Source organism: Heliangelus exortis, chromosome 23 (genome assembly GCF_036169615.1).
Source record: "Heliangelus exortis chromosome 23, bHelExo1.hap1, whole genome shotgun sequence".
NCBI lineage: Eukaryota > Metazoa > Chordata > Aves > Apodiformes > Trochilidae > Heliangelus > Heliangelus exortis.
Window position 1 is genome coordinate 706,676 of NC_092444.1, and position 19,969 is coordinate 726,644.

A 19,969-nucleotide genomic window follows, 5' to 3' on the forward strand; every position below is an offset into this window, starting at 1 on the left:
TATCACTTTCATATTTTCAAAGTCAGACCTTAATGTCTTCATTTAGGAAGATACATTGTCATTTGAGTGTGCTATCTGTCCTCTTTCAGTTCAGTTACAATTAGGATAGTGATAAATGAAAGAGCATAGAGGAAGAAGGGATGAGAGCTGTGCAATCCCTCACTGCTGCTGAACCCTCAGTGTTCCATGGAATTCAGCAGAACTGAAAACCTCAGAAGAACTGCAGGTGCTTGAGAGCCTCATATAATTGGGGGTTTTACCTGAATGAGATTTTAGGCTGTAAATTCTGTTTAGGATGAGAGTATTGCAGAGAGGCTATGTAAAAAATATCAGGTCTTAGAATTTAGCTTTATATTTCCAGTAATGGAAAATTTGGCAAGTTTTGACGTGAGTTTCTACAAGGGCATGCTCCTCCCACATCATCCACACACTCTGTGCCTGCAGTTCTCTGAATATTTCGTTTTGGTCTGTATGAATCATTGTTGACATATTGTCCTGGTTTGTATGAATTGGTATATACATTGGAATTAAATTAATACTGATCTGAAGTGAGGGCAAAATTCTGAGACTGATGCTAAAAGTCATTCAGAGCTGTGACCTCTTTAAGGTGTAGGACAAAAGCTGTCAGTATCTCAAGTGGTTTTCATGAAGACTTCTTCATCTCAAATATCTTTTAAAATATTGGTCTTTCTCAAAATCCACCTTCCATTCCACTTTCAGAACCTGCAGGATACTCTTCCTAAGCTGTGTTTGAGAGTTAGCTCTTGCCTAAGGAAAAACCTGACACCAAATTCTTAACAGGAATGTTAATCTGCTGCAGAGTTCCACCCAGATGGACTGCAATATTCCAAACATGAAAACATTTCTTTTGTTGTGTCCAAAGGATATAATTTCTGCTAATGTGCCAGAGGAGTTGGGAAGAGATGAGATAGCATACCTGAAGTAAACTCACTCAGTCTTTCTGCTTGCTGTCTGTCAGATTTTAAATCCACTGTGGCTGGGCCAGTCATCAAGAAGACATTTGTATTCTGCAAGTAGTAACTGATTTCTGATGTGTATCTTGTAATTTGCGTTCAGAACATGAACAGACCTGATCTGGCCATCCCTGAGAAGGTTAGTTCTGATACAAGAAATGAAGCTGACTGAAAACTGCAGAATTTCAGAGCTGAGAGGGACTGGTTGTCTGTAGGAGATGATTAATCACCACGTACTGGTTTTGAACAGGCACCATGATCTGACATAATGAAATCATAAAGCCTTTAAAATTATCTCTATGAGAGAAAGGGAGGCAGTTCTGATGTACTTTACCCAATGCAAATGCAGCATTTCAGTGTACTGCACAAACAGATGTTGAGTTGGCCTGGTGTATAACAATTTTTAAAAGGCTGAGTGCAAAATTTACATACATCTTTTTCTATTCCAGAGTAAGGCACTGTTGTTGAGAGAGCACCTGTCCACATCCTTGAATGGAGACACCAGAATGACATGTAATCTGTGTACCTAATGGATTTCTCTGTAGCAGTTTAGCAATGCAAATAAGTAACTGGCTATTTTGAAAAGGCAATCTGACATGTCTCAAAGGGAAAAAGAAAATGTAATCTAAAAGAAAAGTTTGCCTTTTCTATGCTGTAGATATTTTAGTATTATAAGAATATTTACCATAGTGCAAATACCAAAATCTAGGTAATGTCTCCTGTTGTGTGTGTGACTGAAAAAAAAAACCAACAAAGACACCAGAGGAATTGAACAGTTCCAGGCATAGTTTTAATAAAGGCTACTTTAATTTTACTTAAATGTAAGCGCTTAATCTTACAGCAAACTATTAGAGCATGTTGTAACTTACCAGTAACCAGAAGCGTGTGAAAAGAGTTGGGGAGTGAATGTTTTTTCCATGTCATGCAAAATAATGTTTTAATTTGGAACTTTTGGTAAACTATGAGAGCATAGATCTGATTGAGTCACTTTATAGTCTCTAGAAAGCTTTCTTTCTGTAAAGATTACATACTGACAGCAACTTTATTTAATGGCTTCCTGTTGGCAGCTCACTTCCTTGTTGACTGAATTTAAGGATGGGCAGAAGAAGCCTCGTTTCAAGTCCCAGGCTTAGATGGCATTAAGCCTGCTCTGTGTGCTAGTGCCAAGGCCAGCAGTTTGAAAAACATGCTGAATAAGTGTCTCTGGTTGGCAAGCACAGCCAGAATTTATCAGATATCAGATCTGTTGATGTCTGTGAAGCAGCATTCCGGCTGGAGTTGTTTTAGCTTATAATTTGGAACATTCCTGTCTTTTGTCACCGAGTATGTTGTAAAGAGAATAAATACTGTTAACAAGAAGTGGAACTTGCAGAGTAGCAGTCTTGTCATCTCACATCAGGATACAGTGGTGTCATGTGGAAGTACTGCCCCAGTGAAACCGTGCTGTGTTGGCACACCAGAACCCAGCACTTTTTACAGTGCTTAAGGACTGGCATCAAAACAGTTAATGAGGCTTCCAACAAGATAAAAGGGCTGTAAGAAATCTTGAGGTTAGTTGTAAAGATGGGGTTATATATTCATGTTGTTGTAGTGCCTCAGAAATCCACTCATACACCACAAATTATTTAGCAGAAAGATGTTTGATGCGCTTTATAAGGACAGCAGAAGAGGTTGATGCTTACCTGAGGGTTTACAATAAAGCTAAATAAAGCTAATAAAGGCAACAGCTGAATACCAACACAGAACCTGGACTGGTGGGGATTGTAAAGCAAGGGATTTCAGCACCACTCATTTAATCGTTTCTCAGTTTTGGAAAAGCATCACAGAGGTTTTAAGGTGGGATTGGAAGAGCAACAATAAAGAGTTTTGAGGAGCGTTCACAGAGGTGCCAACAGTGTGGTAGATAACACAAAAGTTGTTTGAAAAATTAAGGGTGGGAGGTGTAGGCTCCAGTAATTAAGGAGCCCTGATACTAAATGAAAGGGGATCAGTAAGATGAGGATAGTGGCACTGAGAGGGAACACAGAAACCAAGATCTGGAAAGCTTGATGAGGGCTGAAAATGAAGATTTCTAAGGACAGAGAACAATACCCTCCAAGCTGACCACCAAGAGAGACAGGAATATAAAGCAGAAATTATTAGACATATCTTTTTAGCTGGGTCCAGCCTCTGTTCTTCAAAGCCTGATGTCAACATGCTGAAGAGTCAAACAAGTCAGACCCAGGCACTGCCAGATCCATTGGCTGATAACACTGACGCCAGCAGAAAAGGGTCAGATACATGCTGTTTGACCTTTATCCCAGTGGGGATTAAATTGATTCTAATTAATAGACTTGGGAATAGATGGGTACCTTGGCAGAGTTTGTAACTAATTTGAATTGTTCATCCTATTAGTTTAGCCATAAACTGTGCATAATTAGGAAAGGATTTTGTGGACAGCCACCCTTATGTTGCCACCTTCTTAATTACAAGTTATTGAACACAGGGCTACAGAGCTTACTTGTTTTGATTAACAGGGGGATTTCTGTTCTCTAACAGTGCCTGAGGAAATATGTCAGTGCTCCACTTATGACAAAAAAGAGTGTTTGGAAGTACAAATGCAGCTCTGCTGAAATCAGTTCTGCTGTATGGATGTGCCTGTGCTCAGTGCATAACTCAGTGCAGTTATACTGAGGACACTTAAACACCTTGCTATTAACTTTACCTATTTTGAGCGGGTATAAAAATGAGGCCTGGGAAGATTCTGGGCTGTGATTATCCTGCAGTATGACATACTTTTAGCCACAGGTCCAAAAGAGTCTCTGTAAGGGTGGAGTAGCTGTTGGTACGACCTGCCTGAGATATTTTACCCCTTATCTAAGTGAAACCACCATGGAAAATGGGTGCAAATGGGGTTGAATTCTCACTCAGTCACTGTCCCTCGGGCAGCACAGATACCAACTTGCACCAGTTCTCCTTCCCAGTAAATCCGGGGCTCCAATGGCTAGCTAAGTTTCCATGAGTGCAGACTTGGATCAGAAAGTGAAAACTTCACTTGAACAAAATATTTTTTCAGTATTTCTTAGAAATTTCACTGTGCAGCTAATGCCTCCTTGTATACATCGAGGCCTACGTTAAGAACTTGGGCGTTTCCTCTCAAAAAAAAACCCAAATTTTAAGTAATTGTAATTGTTTCTCCATTCTGAAAATCCTGCCATCCACATTCAGCAGCTAGATTTTATGTTGACTACAAACTCAAATTCCTGGTGCCCTACCTCCTAAAAAAACCTTCACTAGTGAGGACAAAACTCAGCTTACTGCCTTAAAGTGAAGAGGTCAGGCTTCCAAGTGGAATATTAAAGACATCCAGCTGGTACAAATACTTCTTTCCCAAAGTGGTAATAGAACAGGGCTGGCTCTGACCACAGTGAGCTGTCAGAAATGATGTAAGAACATTTCCAAGGCTCTTGGGAAACACAGGAGTCCTGTCTGACTGAACTGAGTTGTTTGATTTGGGGTTCTGAGATCTGCTGATTGTGCAATGTTGTAGTGTTCTTTGTGCTGCTTGTGATTTGACTTTAATCCAGGCCCCTCAGAGACCATTGTCAGTGTTGTGTTTATATTGCAGTTTGGGCTTTGTGGGAGCCAGAGGTTTGCCTCTTTAAAAGCCAAATGTCTAGCTATCAAAGGAGTTTTTTAGGGTTTCATTTCCCTAGATCTGTGACTCTTGCAGATTGCTCTAGGACACCTTTTATGCTGCAAGGATGTGTGTGTGTGTGTGTGTGTGTGTGCACACCTATGTGTGTGTGTGGGGTCAGTGTGTGTGTTGTGATCAGGCACCTGGCATCCCCTTTACAGCCCAGAGTTCACCAGTGGGTCAGCCAGTTCCTAATGACATCAGTACACTTGTTTACTGCTCCCACAGAGGAAGTGCTGATGGGTTGGACCACTGTCATTAGCCTATTTTAGTGCAGCATTTTTGCAAAATAAGAAATTTAGGAAAAGGCATCTTCTATAAATTAATGTTAGTTTCTCTTCCTGACTGAGTTAGGAGGGAAAGCAAGAGAAAATTCTAAGCCACTGAAATTATATTACAAGAGCAATATTTCAGGTTGCCATTCAAATTGGTAGTGCACCTAAATAATCAGAATGCTGGTTAGAAGCTGAAAAAAGATCCATCTCAGAGAGTCAGTATAATTGGGATGAACTCTTGCAATACATTAAGTCAGAACAGCTTCTTTTGCTCCTAGAATCGGTAAAAATGGTTAAAATACTTTTTATTTGCTTTTGAGTCACAGATCAAAGCCAAGTTGTGTAATTTTTTTTCAGGATCTAAGCTTCTCAGTGCCATTACAACAATGACAATGCCTTACAGATGCCAGAGCTTGGTTTGTGATTGCCTGCCCGGCCCCTCTAGTTTAAACAGGTATCACTGAAGCAGAATCTGATTAGAATTGCTTGATAATTTCTGGATAGTAATTATTACAAGTCTTGTTTCTACATTTAGATGTAATTTTACTAACTAGAGCTGTGCTGGTTTTCACATTTTTTTGTGGGCAGGGTAGGTGCTTCATCCAGTGGGAGGTGTCCCTGCCCATTCAGGGGCTTGGACCTAGATGATCTTTCAAGTTCCACACTTTCTGTGGTTCTTCAAAATGTGTTGGAAAAAATGGCATAATTATTGAAAGACCCTTTTTAGCTATGTTGTACCCATCTGAGGAATCCATCCTCTGGGAGCTTACAATCCTGATTGCCATCATCCTTCTTTGACTAAATAGGCTGAGAGAGTTAAATATGTCCTGAAAACTGTCACTTGAACAACAGATTAATAGATTTCTGAAATTCTGCCCTGTTGCATAGCAACAGCCACCATTAAAAAATACCATTTTGAAATGTACATAAAAAGATAGGAAATCAGTTAAGCATTTAAATATTGAAGCTTTTTTCTAAGCAGTATCCTTTATTTCTTTGAGTAAAACACTAATAAGAAAAGCTCCCTCTGACAGTTTTTACATGGTTTTAAAATGGTAACAATTCTTTTTTTTTCTACAGGCAAAGAAAGGAGGCTTGTAGGGGAGCCTGTCTGGAGCTGTTGCTAGTGTTCAGTTTATAGATGATTTTAATGTAGGCTGCTTTAACTCTCAATACTTTTCCAGTAGCCTCGTGGGAGAAATTATTTTTTCAGTAAAGAACTGCATCGCGTTATGCACATGGATGATCAGGAGTATATTTTTAGGCCTTTCTGGAGAGTAGTTTATGACAGCATTAGAAATGTTATTCATCCTTAGGTTTCCATTTCTGTTTTTGTTGTAAGCCTTTGTCCAGCCTAAGGAATTGAAACAGTTCCTCTACTTTTTCTTGGAGGTGTTCTTACAAGAGCTGGGGTTGTCTGTCTGCCTGTGTCTTCCTCTGGCTTGTCACTGTTCCTTCTTCACTCATCAGCACTTCTAGTACCATTCTAATACCATTTTGTCCACCTTAGTTTTGGATTCTACTAATGTGACAATACAGCAGAATGCAAAGTCCCCTTGCCTGGTAACAGGGCTACCATGAGATATCACAGATTGACACAACAGGGAGGAGCAAACTGAGCTCCATGTACCATGGCAGTGATCTCAGATTGCTCAAAGTTGAGAAATCAGAGGGCTAATTCAGTTACCTTCTGAGTACAGCATCTGATTGAGAAGATTGTATGAATTTTTTTTTTTAGTGTAGTTTTATATATTCCCCAGAATAATTAAAGTGCTCATGATTTAGCTTCAAACAGAACTGAAACTGTTGTCAATTAAAACTGATAATTTTTACCCTGAACTGGTAATCCAGCATAATTGATGCTTTTATAAACTACCCAGGGAAATAGCCCTGGGAGTCTCTGAGTGCTGCAGCCCTGTCCAGCCTTCTCCACTACATATTAAATCCACTCAGCATTTCCAGATCAGGCACTCTGTTTAAGAAATCATCTCACAAATACAAAGGCAAACTCTGAAAAATAACCCAGTTCTGTTGGCACCCACTTTGTAGTTCTTCTTTTCCATAAATCTATGTTAGGTCTCACTTGTGCAGTTTGTTAGTTAAGTAGTAGCAGACTTTTCAGTTAACTCTTGGTTGAACCAGGCAATTTTAGGAGTTACTTTCACCCAGTCAAGCAATGGAAATAATTTTTAATTTCACATGTCCCTTGCTTCTAACACTACCCTAACCTAAACTTTTGATTGCTTTGAGCTTTACAAAACCGAACAGACTTACTTTCCTTGTGTCACCATAACTTTCTGTCCCAGTAAATGTTTACCTGCATTACATGAACATTTAACATGCTACATTAAGGACACTTTTTTACCTTGAGAGGTATATGCAATAAGTGAAAATAATAATGCAGCATTTTGGAAGGAAAGCGTCTACACAGCAAACCTGAAACTATGTTGAAATGTCCCATTGGACAATGCCATTTTTGTCATGAAGCTCCAGTCATTTCTCTTTTTTTCTTCCCTTTTTTTTTTTGGTGTTTTTTTTTTTTTTCCTTTGAAATGCTATTTACTGACTTCCTATGCCCTCATCCTGTCTACTGTGCTTGCAGGACTAAAGGGCTTTCTGCACCTGCATATTTACCCTTCCTACAATTTCCTGAGATTTCTGTGGACGTTTTTATATGACTCTGGATTATATGGCTGGCATGCCAAGTAAATGGAGGCGGCAGCACGCTTGTTATTTTTACAGGATGGAATATTATGTTTCTGTTGGTAGATACTGTCAAAGCCTGAGCCTGTCCTCAGATACATGACTTGAAAAAACTTCCCTTTCTCCCCACGCCCAGATATGCCACTTCTTTCTGCTTTGCAGCCCAAGATTTTTATTGCTGGATATTTCTTTGTGTGCTTGGGTTCCCTGGAGCCAGAGGCCAGTTCTAACACATGGTGTGGCAGACATTCACCATTAAAAAATCTGTCGTTTTTTCCCCCACAAATGCTTCCATGAACCTTTGCAGGGTGACAGCTTGTGGCCACTTGGTGCTTTTGTTGGAACGTGCACTCCGTTTGACCCTGTCCCAGCGTTAATAGGATTGTAAAGGCTGACTCCTGCGTGACCTCTTCTTGCAAACAACCCTAACCCTTCCCCTTCCTCAACGGGTCTGTACAACAGAGCTGAGAAGTGTTGCTCCCAAGGCAGTCTGGAGTCGCAGTTCATGTTGCAGACGAAAGCAATTGGAAAAACCACTGGAAAAAAGTCAGCATGGGGCCACCTGTCCTTAAATAGTCCTGACTGTGAGAACAGTAGGCATTTGTTCACTTCTTTGGAGGGAGCTAGTCTTAAATGCCTGGATGCAGACAGAAAATGACAAATTTTCTTTCCAAGGAAGGCATCTGAATAGGGTACAGGTCTTTACATCTCTCTGACTTTTAGGTGCTGTTTTGTTTTCTTCAGAGGAGAAAAAAAAGAGGTTGATTGGTGTAAAATCAGAATTGGCGGGTTTTTAGGTAAATAATGTTAATCCCATTGAGTGCCAAATCAATACAGAAATAGTAAAAGTTTGGTTTCCAGATTAAAGGAACTGGAATTCACTGCTTTAGTCTCCTTCTGAAGTCTCTACACCTAATTTTTAATTTCATTATGTATATAACTCCTGGCCTTGACTTACACCAGTTTGTAATAAAGGCAATGTTTTGTGTTTACCATGGTGACAGGGTGAAATTTAAAATAAATTCTTACAGTCTAATGTCTTTAGAGTTTCTAATATAGAGAAGCTTGTTTGTGAAAAACAGGTTAATGGGTTTACTGTCTATTCCTCCATGGTTACCTGTAATCTTTCTTAGATCCTTCCCTTGAAGCTTTGATATTCATTTTCCACTGTGGGAATTGAGAAAATTTTGCCACTGGCCTGCTTTGTTTGCTTACTTTTATGCAAGTGTCACTAAGGGGCTGGGTTAAGTATTTTGACCTACTTCAGGCATCAAAAGGTTCTTTTTTCTTTTCTAAAGCAAAGATTGGCTTTTCACACTGAACAGCCACACCTTTCACTCTTCCAGTAATCTGTCTTTAGCGTGCCTCTGCCCTGAAGAACTCCTGAAATAACTTGTCTGGCTTTGCCCTGGGAGCAAGAGAGGGAGGGGAAGGGGTGGGGGAGAAAACCCTTATGCCATTGACAAACAAATATATGAAGGATTTGGAGTCAGTAGGCTCCAACCTCGTGTTCTCCTGATATGCAAAACTCGGCCAGGATTATGGGATACACTGGAATTCATTTCTTCCGAGGTCCAACTGTGAGTTTGTACTACCAGCTTTGTAAATACATGGGGATAAGACTGACATACCTCAGTGGATTATTTACACTCTGTACTTCCTAAAAGTATGCAGGAACGGTCTGTATTGGGTGCAGAAAGGGCTATCTGTGTTTGAACAAAGGTAGCAGTCTGTGCAATTACAGATACCAGCTCAAACAGAGCAACTTTTGTTCCACGGGACTAGGCAGGAGGTTGAAAGGGGGAATGAAATGTGTTGACCTACCAACTACTTCCTATCTCTGCTGATCTGAGGCGAGGAGTTGGGGCTGATTTGTGGAGGCAGCAATAATGAGATCAGGCAGGAGGGGCACTCCCTGTAGCACTTTAATCTTTCAGTGTCTTCAAAATGACTCGGAGAATTGCTTCATGAATCGTAAAATGCAAAAATGTTTGGAATGGAAGTTATATCTGCTAATCACAACACGTGCTGTAGTGTTGGAAAAGACTAAAGGTGAGCAATTCTCTACTAAAATGCAACCCAGATAATCCCAGGAGAGTGTCAGGAAATGGCACATCTTCAGTCTCAGAAATGCTTTTGCTGTGGGACACCTTCCCAGTGCTGGTCTTGTTCCAGATAAAGGCTGGCCCAGTGGGTTTGCTGAAGATGGAGTGCCAAAGGAATTGATGATGTAAAAGGGCAACATCCCTGTGCTGCTGTTCCCAAAGTGTGCTAGCAATAAACTTGGACCAAACAAGTTAAATAGCCTTGTAAATGATGTAAAATTAGCTCTAACCTCATCTCCTGCTCCAGTAATATCCTTCAGATTCTGGAAGCATACATCACGTGTGTATATTGTGGTTGATAGCAGCTTCAATCTAGACCAGTTTACATAAATTCGTGGCTTTACCTGATTTTATGGCAATTAAAAGCAGAACTCTTATTTGTGTTGCAGTGAAAATCAGGATTTAAAGCTGCTGTCAGGTTTGGGGCTTTTGGCCAGTAGCCAGGGCAGGCCTCGACCAGAAAGTCTTGTCTTTAGTACAAGAGCAGCTACAACTTTCCTTCTGAACCCCCTCCGACCTCGGGGCAGGGTCTCAGTAGCAGATGAAGTCCCGAGTTGAACGAGGCCTCTGGGAGGAAGGCTGCAGGGGCTCCAGCTGAACTGATCCTCCTCAGGCCAGATAAGGAGCTCTGTGCCTTGTCCAGAGGGGAGAAGATCAAGAGGGAAAGGTTTGTTTTGCAGAATCTGCTGGGGTATAAATCCTGGGAGAACCTGCACGGAGCTGGGATGTCACAGCCCCTTCCCTACTCCCAAGTTAATGAAGAGGAGGGCACGTTCGGCTCCTCTGGCATCATCAATCTATTCTTTCATCTGCCCAGCGGTAGGAAGAGTCCTACCCAGCTGCTGCCCGGGCTCTCCCCAGCAGCCCCGGAGCATAAAACCATTGAACATTCCACCTGCCTCCTGCCTGCCAAGCGCTGGGGTCACCCAGAGGTAAGCAGAGGGCAGGAAGGCTCCCGGAGCCGCCCTGCCGCAGCGGGGATTTGCCGCCTCGCTGGGCTCTTGCCCTCGACAATTTTCTGGTCAGTAACTTTTGGAAAGCAGAGCGTGTCTAGTGCGGTAGGGAGGGGCAGGCAGGAGATGAAGGGGGAGATGAAATAGGGCTCTGGATTCTTTCCAGGATGGAAAAAACTGTTTTGTCCAAGAACTCCAAAACGCAAATTCAATATTCCTCTGCCCACCGTTCAGTGATCATCGAGGGGTGGCTGTGTAACTTCTGACAGGCTCTGCAGGAAGGCACCCCGTGTCTCTTCTGTCCTTCATTCCTCTTCATTTTCCTCTGTCCCACACAGGAGCTTCTGTATCTGTAAGAGTCATTCTCTCCAGGACTCAGCCCCCAGTTGGGACACAGTTACTGACAATTTAGAATTAAAAGGGAAGGGGACACAGCCCAGACTCCTGTGTCTACATATTGAAAATTGTGCTTCCTAATAAAATGGACCATTTCCTCAGCTGCAGATCTACATGTGTTACAAATGCAGAGCCCTCAGCTAGGGCAGGATAAAGCTAAACGATGCCTTTCCTGGTCTTGACTGAGAAAAGAATAGAATGAGAGTTGCTTGCATACTTGTTTGCATGTAAGAGGAAGTGAAATGCTAACTGTGCAGCTTCAGGCCAACAGGAGCTCTGGGGCATCAGCAGAACACAGACCCACAATCAATCACCAGGTCAACAGCAAGCAAAAGGTTTTGTTTAGGAGCACTGAGAACATGTATGAATATCCCTGAGTCTTAAACTGTCTAGTTGAATGTTACAAATAAAACAAACTTATTACTGCCAAACAGCAAACTGTAAAATGGCAGAGTCTGCAGAAAGGGATGAATTCAGGAGAGCAGAAGGCTGTTGAGGAGGTTTATAGAAAACCTCAGGAGACAATAGTAGAACAAGCACCTAGGAAAATAGTGGTGAAACTTCTGCAGGCAAGACAAGATGAACAAAATATTGCCTATTCAGAAACACTAAGCCAAAGCCTTCAGTGAAGGGAGTTCAGGAGGAATAGAAGCCTCACTATGCAGCAATTCCAAGTTTTGCCTCTCTGAAAGATCTGGTGTCCTAGGAGGCTGGAGGGAAACTTGTTCCAATGTAATTTGGCCAGATGTGAGAGAGAAATTGAAAGTCTTACATGATCTTGTAGGAGCAGTCAAGCTTGAGTTTGGACCAAAAGCATGTTCTATTGAGTTTTGAGTTTTATCCCTCTGTAAAAAGTAGCAGAAATGACAGCAGGAAACTTCACTTCCCACTGTGTCATTGGGGAGCCTTCACCTCTCACAAAAGAATGGTCTTTTATTTACTGCTTTTCTTTTACGTAGGCTGAAGGCTTCACCTGAGTGTGAACAGTATCAAGCATATGAAAACTTGCCATGGAAAAAAATCAGTCCTGAACTTAATGCTGTCACCAGAATCAGCAAATTCTGTGGCCCAGATACGCCTGTAGGATATTAAGGGTCCCAAAGTAACTGTTGGGGCATAAAAAATGTTATGTCCAAGAGTTGCATCACAGGCAGATGTTCCTCTGACAGGTTGTCCTTTGCTTAACTATTCTTCCGTGTATATTTCCTGATGTTCAGTGCATCAGTGGCAACTCTTGGGAATCAGAGGCTGTGTGGATGTTTGAAATCAAGTGAAGTGAAGAGTGAGGGATCTACTTTTTATTTTGCAATACCAGTGTGAAACCCTGGTGTGCTAGGCATGTGAGGTCAGTTTCTTGCCCTACTCCCCGTGTTTGACACCTTATTTCTCTTTCTCTCCTCTTCTACCTTCTATCACTTCTCAACTTGTCAGTTATTTAGTGTTTTTAGTGTTTGCATTTGACTGCTCCAGTCCTGCTTAGGGGCTGAAGTTCAAACTGATGGAAGCTCTGTGGGCATCAAACTTGATGCTTATGGTCAACATTTTGTAATGTTTTTTTTAGTCCCCTTTCCACAGAGATGTAGGTTGTGAAAGAGAGAACAAGTAAGTGTGTGTGCTTAGAGTTTACAGTATTTGGTAAATATTTCCTGAAAGCTTGTGAAATTTCTCACATGTTCTTGATTTCAAAGTCTGCAGAGCTGGCATAAGAAATATCACCCAGTCTAGCTTGGAGTTCAGAAGTGAGTAAATAGCCATGAGTTTTACAAGCTTTGTGTAGATGCCAAAGCCTGATGGCCAAGGATGATATGCTGACACTTTTGAAGACAGGCCAGGACATGAGCCAAATTTTTAGCCATGTGCTTTCTCACACTTTTTAAGGCTGGTCACAGCTTTTTCCTTGAAAATTACTTCCCTTGGGATAGGATTTCTCATGAAATGGCTCTGGCATATTTACACATGCTCTGAAGTTTCTGGTTAACCAACTCATTAGTCCTTTGGTGATTTTGAGGATATATGTCTGTGTCAGTCTGTGTGTGTTTATGTGCACAGATGTGCTGATGATTTATAAATGGGATCAATTGTAATTGAACTCATTTAGGAAATGGTTGAGGATGCAGGTACTTTTGGATTTTAGCCTTGCTTAGTTGCACTGGAAGAGATCTTTGACCCTGCCAGAGATTAGTTTTAGTACCAGTTATGAGATAAGCTTAACTAGTCCTAAAAAATAAGCATGTTAAAGCTCTCTGCAAGGGATTTGTAAGGTTTGTTGTGGGGAGGGAATACTGCAGGTCCAAAATTTTTATGTTTATCCTCCTGTTACTATGCTAATTGAGTGATATAATTTAGACTCTTTTTTCCCCTGCATTTTTTAACTTTTGGAAAACCCCAATGAAATGTTTCTTAAATGAAACAAAGCAGCAGGGCTGGCAGTGAAAACACATCAAAGATATTCATCAAATTGTTGAAGTTAGAAGCGTGGTTTAATTATTCTAGATTTGAAGCAGAAGTAGTTTGACTCTTAACAAAAATTTCTTGCTGCAGATCATCCTGTGGGGTCGAACAGAGAAATGCCTGAAGGAGACCACAGAGGAAATCAGGATGATGGGGACAGAATGCCATTACTTCATTTGTGATGTAGGAAATCGAGAGGAGGTCTATCGGCAAGCCAAAGCTGTGCGGGAAAAGGTTGGTGTCTGTGGAAATGATGCTGGGAAAAGAATTGTGTATCTAGGCAATAACAGATATTCAGGTATTTATAAAGAGGGATTAGCTATAACAAGTCATTTGGGTTTTTTGCAGGTGGGTGATATCACTATCCTGGTGAACAATGCTGCTGTGGTCCATGGGAAGAGCCTGATGGACAGCGATGATGATGCACTGCTCAAATCACAACACATAAACACCCTGGGACAGTTCTGGGTAAGATAAGCTCCTTTGTCACTTTGTCCTTTGTCCTTCAAGTGAAAGCTTAAAGCCAGTAAACACTTGACTGCTATTAGGTCTTTCTAAATGATACTTGGTAGAGTCAGTCATGAAAAGGAGGAAGAAAAAAATGCGAGGGGCAAAGCCTGACAAAAAAAAAAAAAAAAAAGATGTTCCCAGTACTAACACAGAATTTGGTGCTATCTTATGCCCATTCTGTAATTTCCAGTAAAGCATCTGATGTCTTTTGAGAAAGTCTGAACTCACAGAGGATGGTTTTCTGTACAGTGATGTGTACTGAGCATCAGAGGAGCATGAGGCTGTATAGCTTAGGGAAGAAAGCTAATGGGAAACTCATTACATTCTGACTTAAATAATAGTAATAAAAAAAGAGCTTGTTATTTCACCACTTTGTTGAAAATTTTATCCTCTACAAGAAGTTCCTAAACATATAAAGCATTCTGTTAATACCCTTTATCTGTGGGTACTTCTTACTTATGTGCTAGGAAAGATTTTGGTTTTTTTCTATGCAAACTTTGCCTGTTCAGAATCTCCCAGAAAATGAAAACTAACAAGGTACTCTCACACTCCTTTCCTAGCAGAATGAACAGTGCAGTCTGGCTTCTTGTCTCTGTGTCATCTTATTACTGTTTGTTTTCGTTGTTGTTGTTTTATCTCTGATAAGCAAACTTTTTTTTTTTTTTTTTAACTCTTGTTGTTCCTCAGACCACCAAAGCCTTTCTGCCCAGGATGCTGGAGTTGCAGAATGGACACATTGTTTGCCTGAACTCTGTCCTGGCCTTGTCAGCCATCCCTGGTGCCATTGACTACTGCACCTCCAAAGCCTCATCCTTTGCCTTTATGGAGAGCCTGACCCTGGGGCTGCTGGACTGTCCTGGAGTGAATGCCACAACAGTCCTGCCCTTCCACACAAGCACAGAGATGTTTCAGGGCATGAGAATCAGGTCAGTCCAGGGGAACTGGAATAAAGCATCTCATTTTAAATGAATCATCAGAATACACTCCTAATTAATGGTTCATTTAGTTAAGAGAATTTGATGTCTCATTTGGCTGCCTGGGAACAGAGGGTCACTCTAGGCCACCTGGGACTCATCAGACTGGTTCCCTCAGTTTGCTGGCATATTCATACAGCCTGCCTGGGCTGAGAGAGACATTTGCTTCTGCAAAGAAAACTGAAAGCTATTTTTCCCTGAGTGTATTTGGACCATAAGCAGCCACTAGAAAGGGAGGGCAGGCAGTCTGAAAATCGAGGTAATTCAAAAGGAGCAGTCTACAAATTACTTGAAAATTAACAGTACAAATTCCTTCTTCACTTGTTGAAATACTGAAATCTTTCCCACCAAAAGAAATGACAGCCACTTACTGAAGTAAGTCTAGCAGTACCTTCTTTTTACCTCTATGTAGGAGAACAAATTCACAGACTAACAGCTGACCAAATCAGTCTTCTAAATTACCTATTCATACAGTTTGTGCTGTCTTAGTCAAGAAGATATGCAGTGTCAAACTATTGCTGGAGCTAGGAAAAACACGTTTGGTATTTAAAGCAACAGGGCAGAATATTTGTCTTTCACCTGTCAAGAATTTGAATCAAGCAAAGAGCAACACAGAGGAGGAGGAAAAACATCAACACTGAAAAGACAGCATTTTGGTTTTGGTTTGCATACCATATAAGAAAATTCCTGAATCAAGGTTCTGAATACACTTTGCCACTTCACCCTAAAGGCACCAGCATGTACATTCTTAACTGGTTAGCAAACCCAGTAGTACCAGTTGGAACTGGGCTTTCTGCTTTCCAGCTTTCTGGCTGGAACTGGAATGTTTTGCTCCTTCTGGCTTAGTTACCAGTGATATTTTAGTGAGTAACAGGACATGGACAGTGATATGTTAAAGGAGTTTGGTTAACAAATAATTATTTTTATTTTTTACTTTATTTATTCAGGTTCCCTAATCTTTTTCCTCCTCTCAAGCCAGAGACAGTGGCTAGGAGAACAGTAGAAGCTGTTCAGATGAATCAAGCCTTCCTGCTACTTCCATGGACAATGCATGTTCTTGTCATCCTAAAAAGGTAAATATTTCCTTTGCCCAGCAATTGCTCAGGCAGTTTGGCAAGACTGGCTTAGAGCCCTCCCTGTGTGCCCTCTGAGGGGACCTCAGTGTGACACTGACCCCATATCCAGGATCAGACTGGTTCATCCCTTCCCATGGAAAAAAAGCATAGAACTAAAAGGGAGAAAACTGTCTGAGATTCCCTTTGTAGATGTTTTCCTTGAGTATTACTCAATTATGAAACCAGTTTCACTCCCAAAATTTGGATTCCTGAGGTCTGAACTGGTCTTTGTATCTAGCAGGTTTTTTAAGATATGCATGTAGTTGATTTTGATTTAGTTAAGCCACTTTTTGAACACAGAGCTTTATATTGTAAAGGATTTTTGTACAATAAAGTATGCACATCAGATCTGTATTTAGGGAACACTGCTTCTGTTAAAGCAATGAAACTATTTTAAAAATATTTTTGTATGTGATTAGCACAGGAATTTTAAAGTCCCTAAGGAAAGAAAGTCATAACTTCATATCCTGAAACAACTAGAGAAAGGGAACTTAAAATTGTGTTTCCATGAGAGTTGGCAACTAAAGCCTTTGGAAAACCTACTTCAGTTAGGAACTGAAACAAAGCCATGAGATTTTTGTTGAAAATAATCACAATATTGCATTTCAAACCAGGAAAAATAATTTGCAATAAATGCTTTGCTCTGAATATAAAATTTGGGATACTCTCAAAAGTTCACAGAAACTGAAATAGGGCTGTTTTCCCTTCTCCTTGATTGTAAGAATTAATAGTTTATTTTCTATTACAGTAGGTGTAAGGAAATTAGATCTATATCCATACCTCGTGTAAGCATGCAACATGCCTCACACAAATGGATGGCAAGTTAACCAGACAACTCAGTTTAAGTTCATGTATTTCAGAGTGCAGGATTCTGCACAATATTTGGGAGGAATAAAACATGATGGGATCTTCCAAGTTACAGTTCTTACAGACATTTTTGGATAAATATTTCTGTAGAGAAAGAGAGCTTGATATAATTTCCTCATTTTAGGCCTCCTTGCAGCAGGATAATGACATGTTTTGTCTGTTTGCTCTCCCTAGCTGATTTTTGAGAATATGTGTACTTATGTATGTGTGTACATAAATGCATATTTACACATCCTCTTATTAGAACAGACTAAGAGGTTTGCCAGGTCTGTTTATTTTCTTTCTGCTTCTCCTGCAGCATTCTCCCTCAGGCAGCACTTGAAGAAATCCACAAGTTTTCTGGGAGCTACACCTGCATGAACACTTTTAAAGGACGAACATAAACTTGGTGGTGCAGAGACTGTTCTTCAGCTAAACCAACACAAGCATGAAAATCCTGACAAGACTCTGAATCAGCAGTCTTGGCTTTTAGCCTGTTCATGTGACTTGCACTGCTCTGAGGCAACACATTTCTTGCAGGTCATATCCATAGTAACATGACCTTTGCACAGGATTGAATGACTAGACTATGGACCCTTGGAAAGAAAAACAAAAAGTGTGAAATGTTTGTATGATGTTTAATTCTTTAGAGTTCGGTTGTTAAAGCTAATCATAGATTTAAGATGTAATTTTTGTTTCTAAAGTGTCTGTGGGCTGTCTCTGCTGAGAGGCAGCACATTGCATCCCATCCTTCATCCCCTCTCTCCAGAGGAACAGAAGTTACCAACTGCTACTGGTTCCATTTCAGCTTTTTGAATGGGGAACTTAAAAAATCCTTTGAAGAGCTAAGTTATGGACATTTAGTGGAAGCTTCCTCCCCTTCCTTCACTTTACATCCATTGATGAAGCTGTGCTCAACTCACATCAGGGAAGGTGCAAACTGTGGAGAGATGTTTTCTTTGGTAAAGGCCACCCAGGACTTCTGTCTGGAAGGACTCTGCTGTCTGATTTCACCTGTGAAGGCTGGAGAGGAATGCTCAGTCAGAAGAGCAGACAGTTTGAATAATGGAAGATTCTGTCACTGAACTCCTATGTGAAATTTAATTGTCTTTCTGAATATTTTTGTTCATTCATGATAAAATATATATATATTTTTAGCATTAATCCCAGATTGCCACACGTGTAGGCAGCATCCCACTGGGGATGAACTAAATCTAGAACTAAAACTAGAGCCTGCTTGTACAAACATACACTCACTGACATAATCCATGCAGAGGAAAATCCATTGTATCAATCTGCAGAGTGAAGTAAGTGAATAATGCTCTAAAAATAGAAGAGGCAGAACTGTAGTGTGCATGAAATGTGAAGTTTGGAAGCACAGTTAGCAAAGACCTGATTAAATGCACGATGAATTCAACTGGGAATGTACCCATTGTTTTTTAGGGGCATTGAATCAGGTACTGATCAGCCAAAAGTGATAAATACTGCTTGGACTGAAATGCCAGAGCAGCTAGACATTATTTATTTTTGTAATGATATATTCTCTGTGACAGCCTAGTAAGAACAACACTGCATTCCTATGCCAGATGCAGTGTGCAGCACTAGGCATTGTAATGTCATTGAAACATTGGAACACTGCTAAAAGAGGAATTAATATAATTGCAATACAAGGAAAGTAGCAAGCTTAACTGGAGAACACCTGAAAGAAGCACCTCCAGGGAGGCCAGGTGGTTAAAGGAGTGAATTTAGGGCTTCTGACTTGAATGTGGGGCTTTTCCATACCTGTCCTGTGTGACCTGGGGCAAGCTGCATAATTTCAAGGTGCACCTTGACCTGCAAAGCAGATACTTCTAGTGTTTCCCTACCTCAAAAGTTTTAAGTCTAGCTACCTAAATGTTTGTCAAAAGCTCAGCAAATTCACATGGAAAATGCTATAGAAAGGAGAAGCAGTACTCAAGAGGAAAAAAACCCATACACCAAATTATACAGCTTCCTAAAAGAAATCTGAGTTACAGCAGAAAAACTATGAGCTAGAAATAACCCCCTTGGCTCTGCCATGTAAAATGTCGACCAGCAATGTAGGTCCAGCTGAGCCTGGCTGCAAACCAGGAGGTAAAGCTCTTCCTGCACAGCTTAGGGTGAAGAGAGTGCCAAAAGTGCCATTGATGCAACCCCTCTGCTGCGTGGTGTTTTGAGGAACTCTTGTGTCTGGGTCAGTGCTTTCCTTCAGAGTGCAGAAGATAGAAGCTGTAGCACTGTGCCAGCTTTAAAAAGGTTTCTTACAATGGAGTTTTGTTTTGAATTCCTAAATGTCTGAGGCTTTCTGGAGAGGATGAAAAGAAACTTTGATCTCTATGATTCTGAAGCCCACCCTAATAGATGCTTTCAGCTTTATTTTTTTGTAAATTTTCTCAGAAGAAAACTAGAAAACTAGTTCAATGAAAACACAAATTCAATGAAGGGAGAATCCTTCCAGGATCTGCAGTAATAGTGAAGGTACCATATTTATCAAGAGATGGGTGGGAGGGGAAGGGATGATTATATGTACCTCCCCTTATGCACTCTAATCCTTTCTGGTTCCTCATTAATCACAGTCAAGCATGCCAGGATTATAGATGTAAGAGCTAACAGGATTGGTGAAAAAGGGCACCCTGCAGTGCACCCTTAAATTAAACCTTTATGCTGAGATTCTGTTCATTGATGACATCCTAATGTAAGAAGTGAGGTAAAAACCTAATACACATATTGAAATTATCTCCCCACTCACCCCCAAATCCTGCCCCTTGGCTGAATCTGCTCTTTTCCTGCACTGCATAAAGCTACTCCCTGTCTTCAGAGGTTGTCTTGTATACTCCGTGCTATTGATTTCTTTCTAATGAATATAAACAAGTCAGAATGTAGCTGAGACTCTTGCCGTTTCCCTCCTCTCATACACACACACAAACCTTGCCTCTCTCTTCCCCTCAGGGTCTCTGAGCAGACAGCAGGTCA

At 40.8% G+C, this 19,969-nt stretch overlaps 1 protein-coding gene across 7 annotated transcripts in view; it reads left to right on the forward strand.

The window, feature by feature from the left end:
* Positions 1-19,969, forward strand: part of DHRS3 (dehydrogenase/reductase 3) — a 31,440-nt gene that overhangs the window by 5,489 nt on the left and 5,982 nt on the right. For 4 of the 7 annotated variants that reach the window (XM_071766901.1, XM_071766902.1, XM_071766905.1 and 1 more), the window contains exons 2-6: positions 13,624-13,767; positions 13,882-14,001; positions 14,731-14,969; positions 15,965-16,090; positions 17,298-19,474. In XM_071766901.1, coding sequence (XP_071623002.1) covers positions 13,624-13,767; positions 13,882-14,001; positions 14,731-14,969; positions 15,965-16,090; positions 17,298-17,382 — 714 coding nt within the window. In that variant the 3' untranslated portion in view covers positions 17,383-19,474. Of the gene's footprint in view, positions 1-13,155; positions 13,200-13,315; positions 13,344-13,623; positions 13,768-13,881; positions 14,002-14,730; positions 14,970-15,964; positions 16,091-17,297; positions 19,475-19,969 lie in introns of those variants that run through there. The other 3 variants (XM_071766904.1, XM_071766908.1, XM_071766903.1) reach the window with 3 other exon arrangements.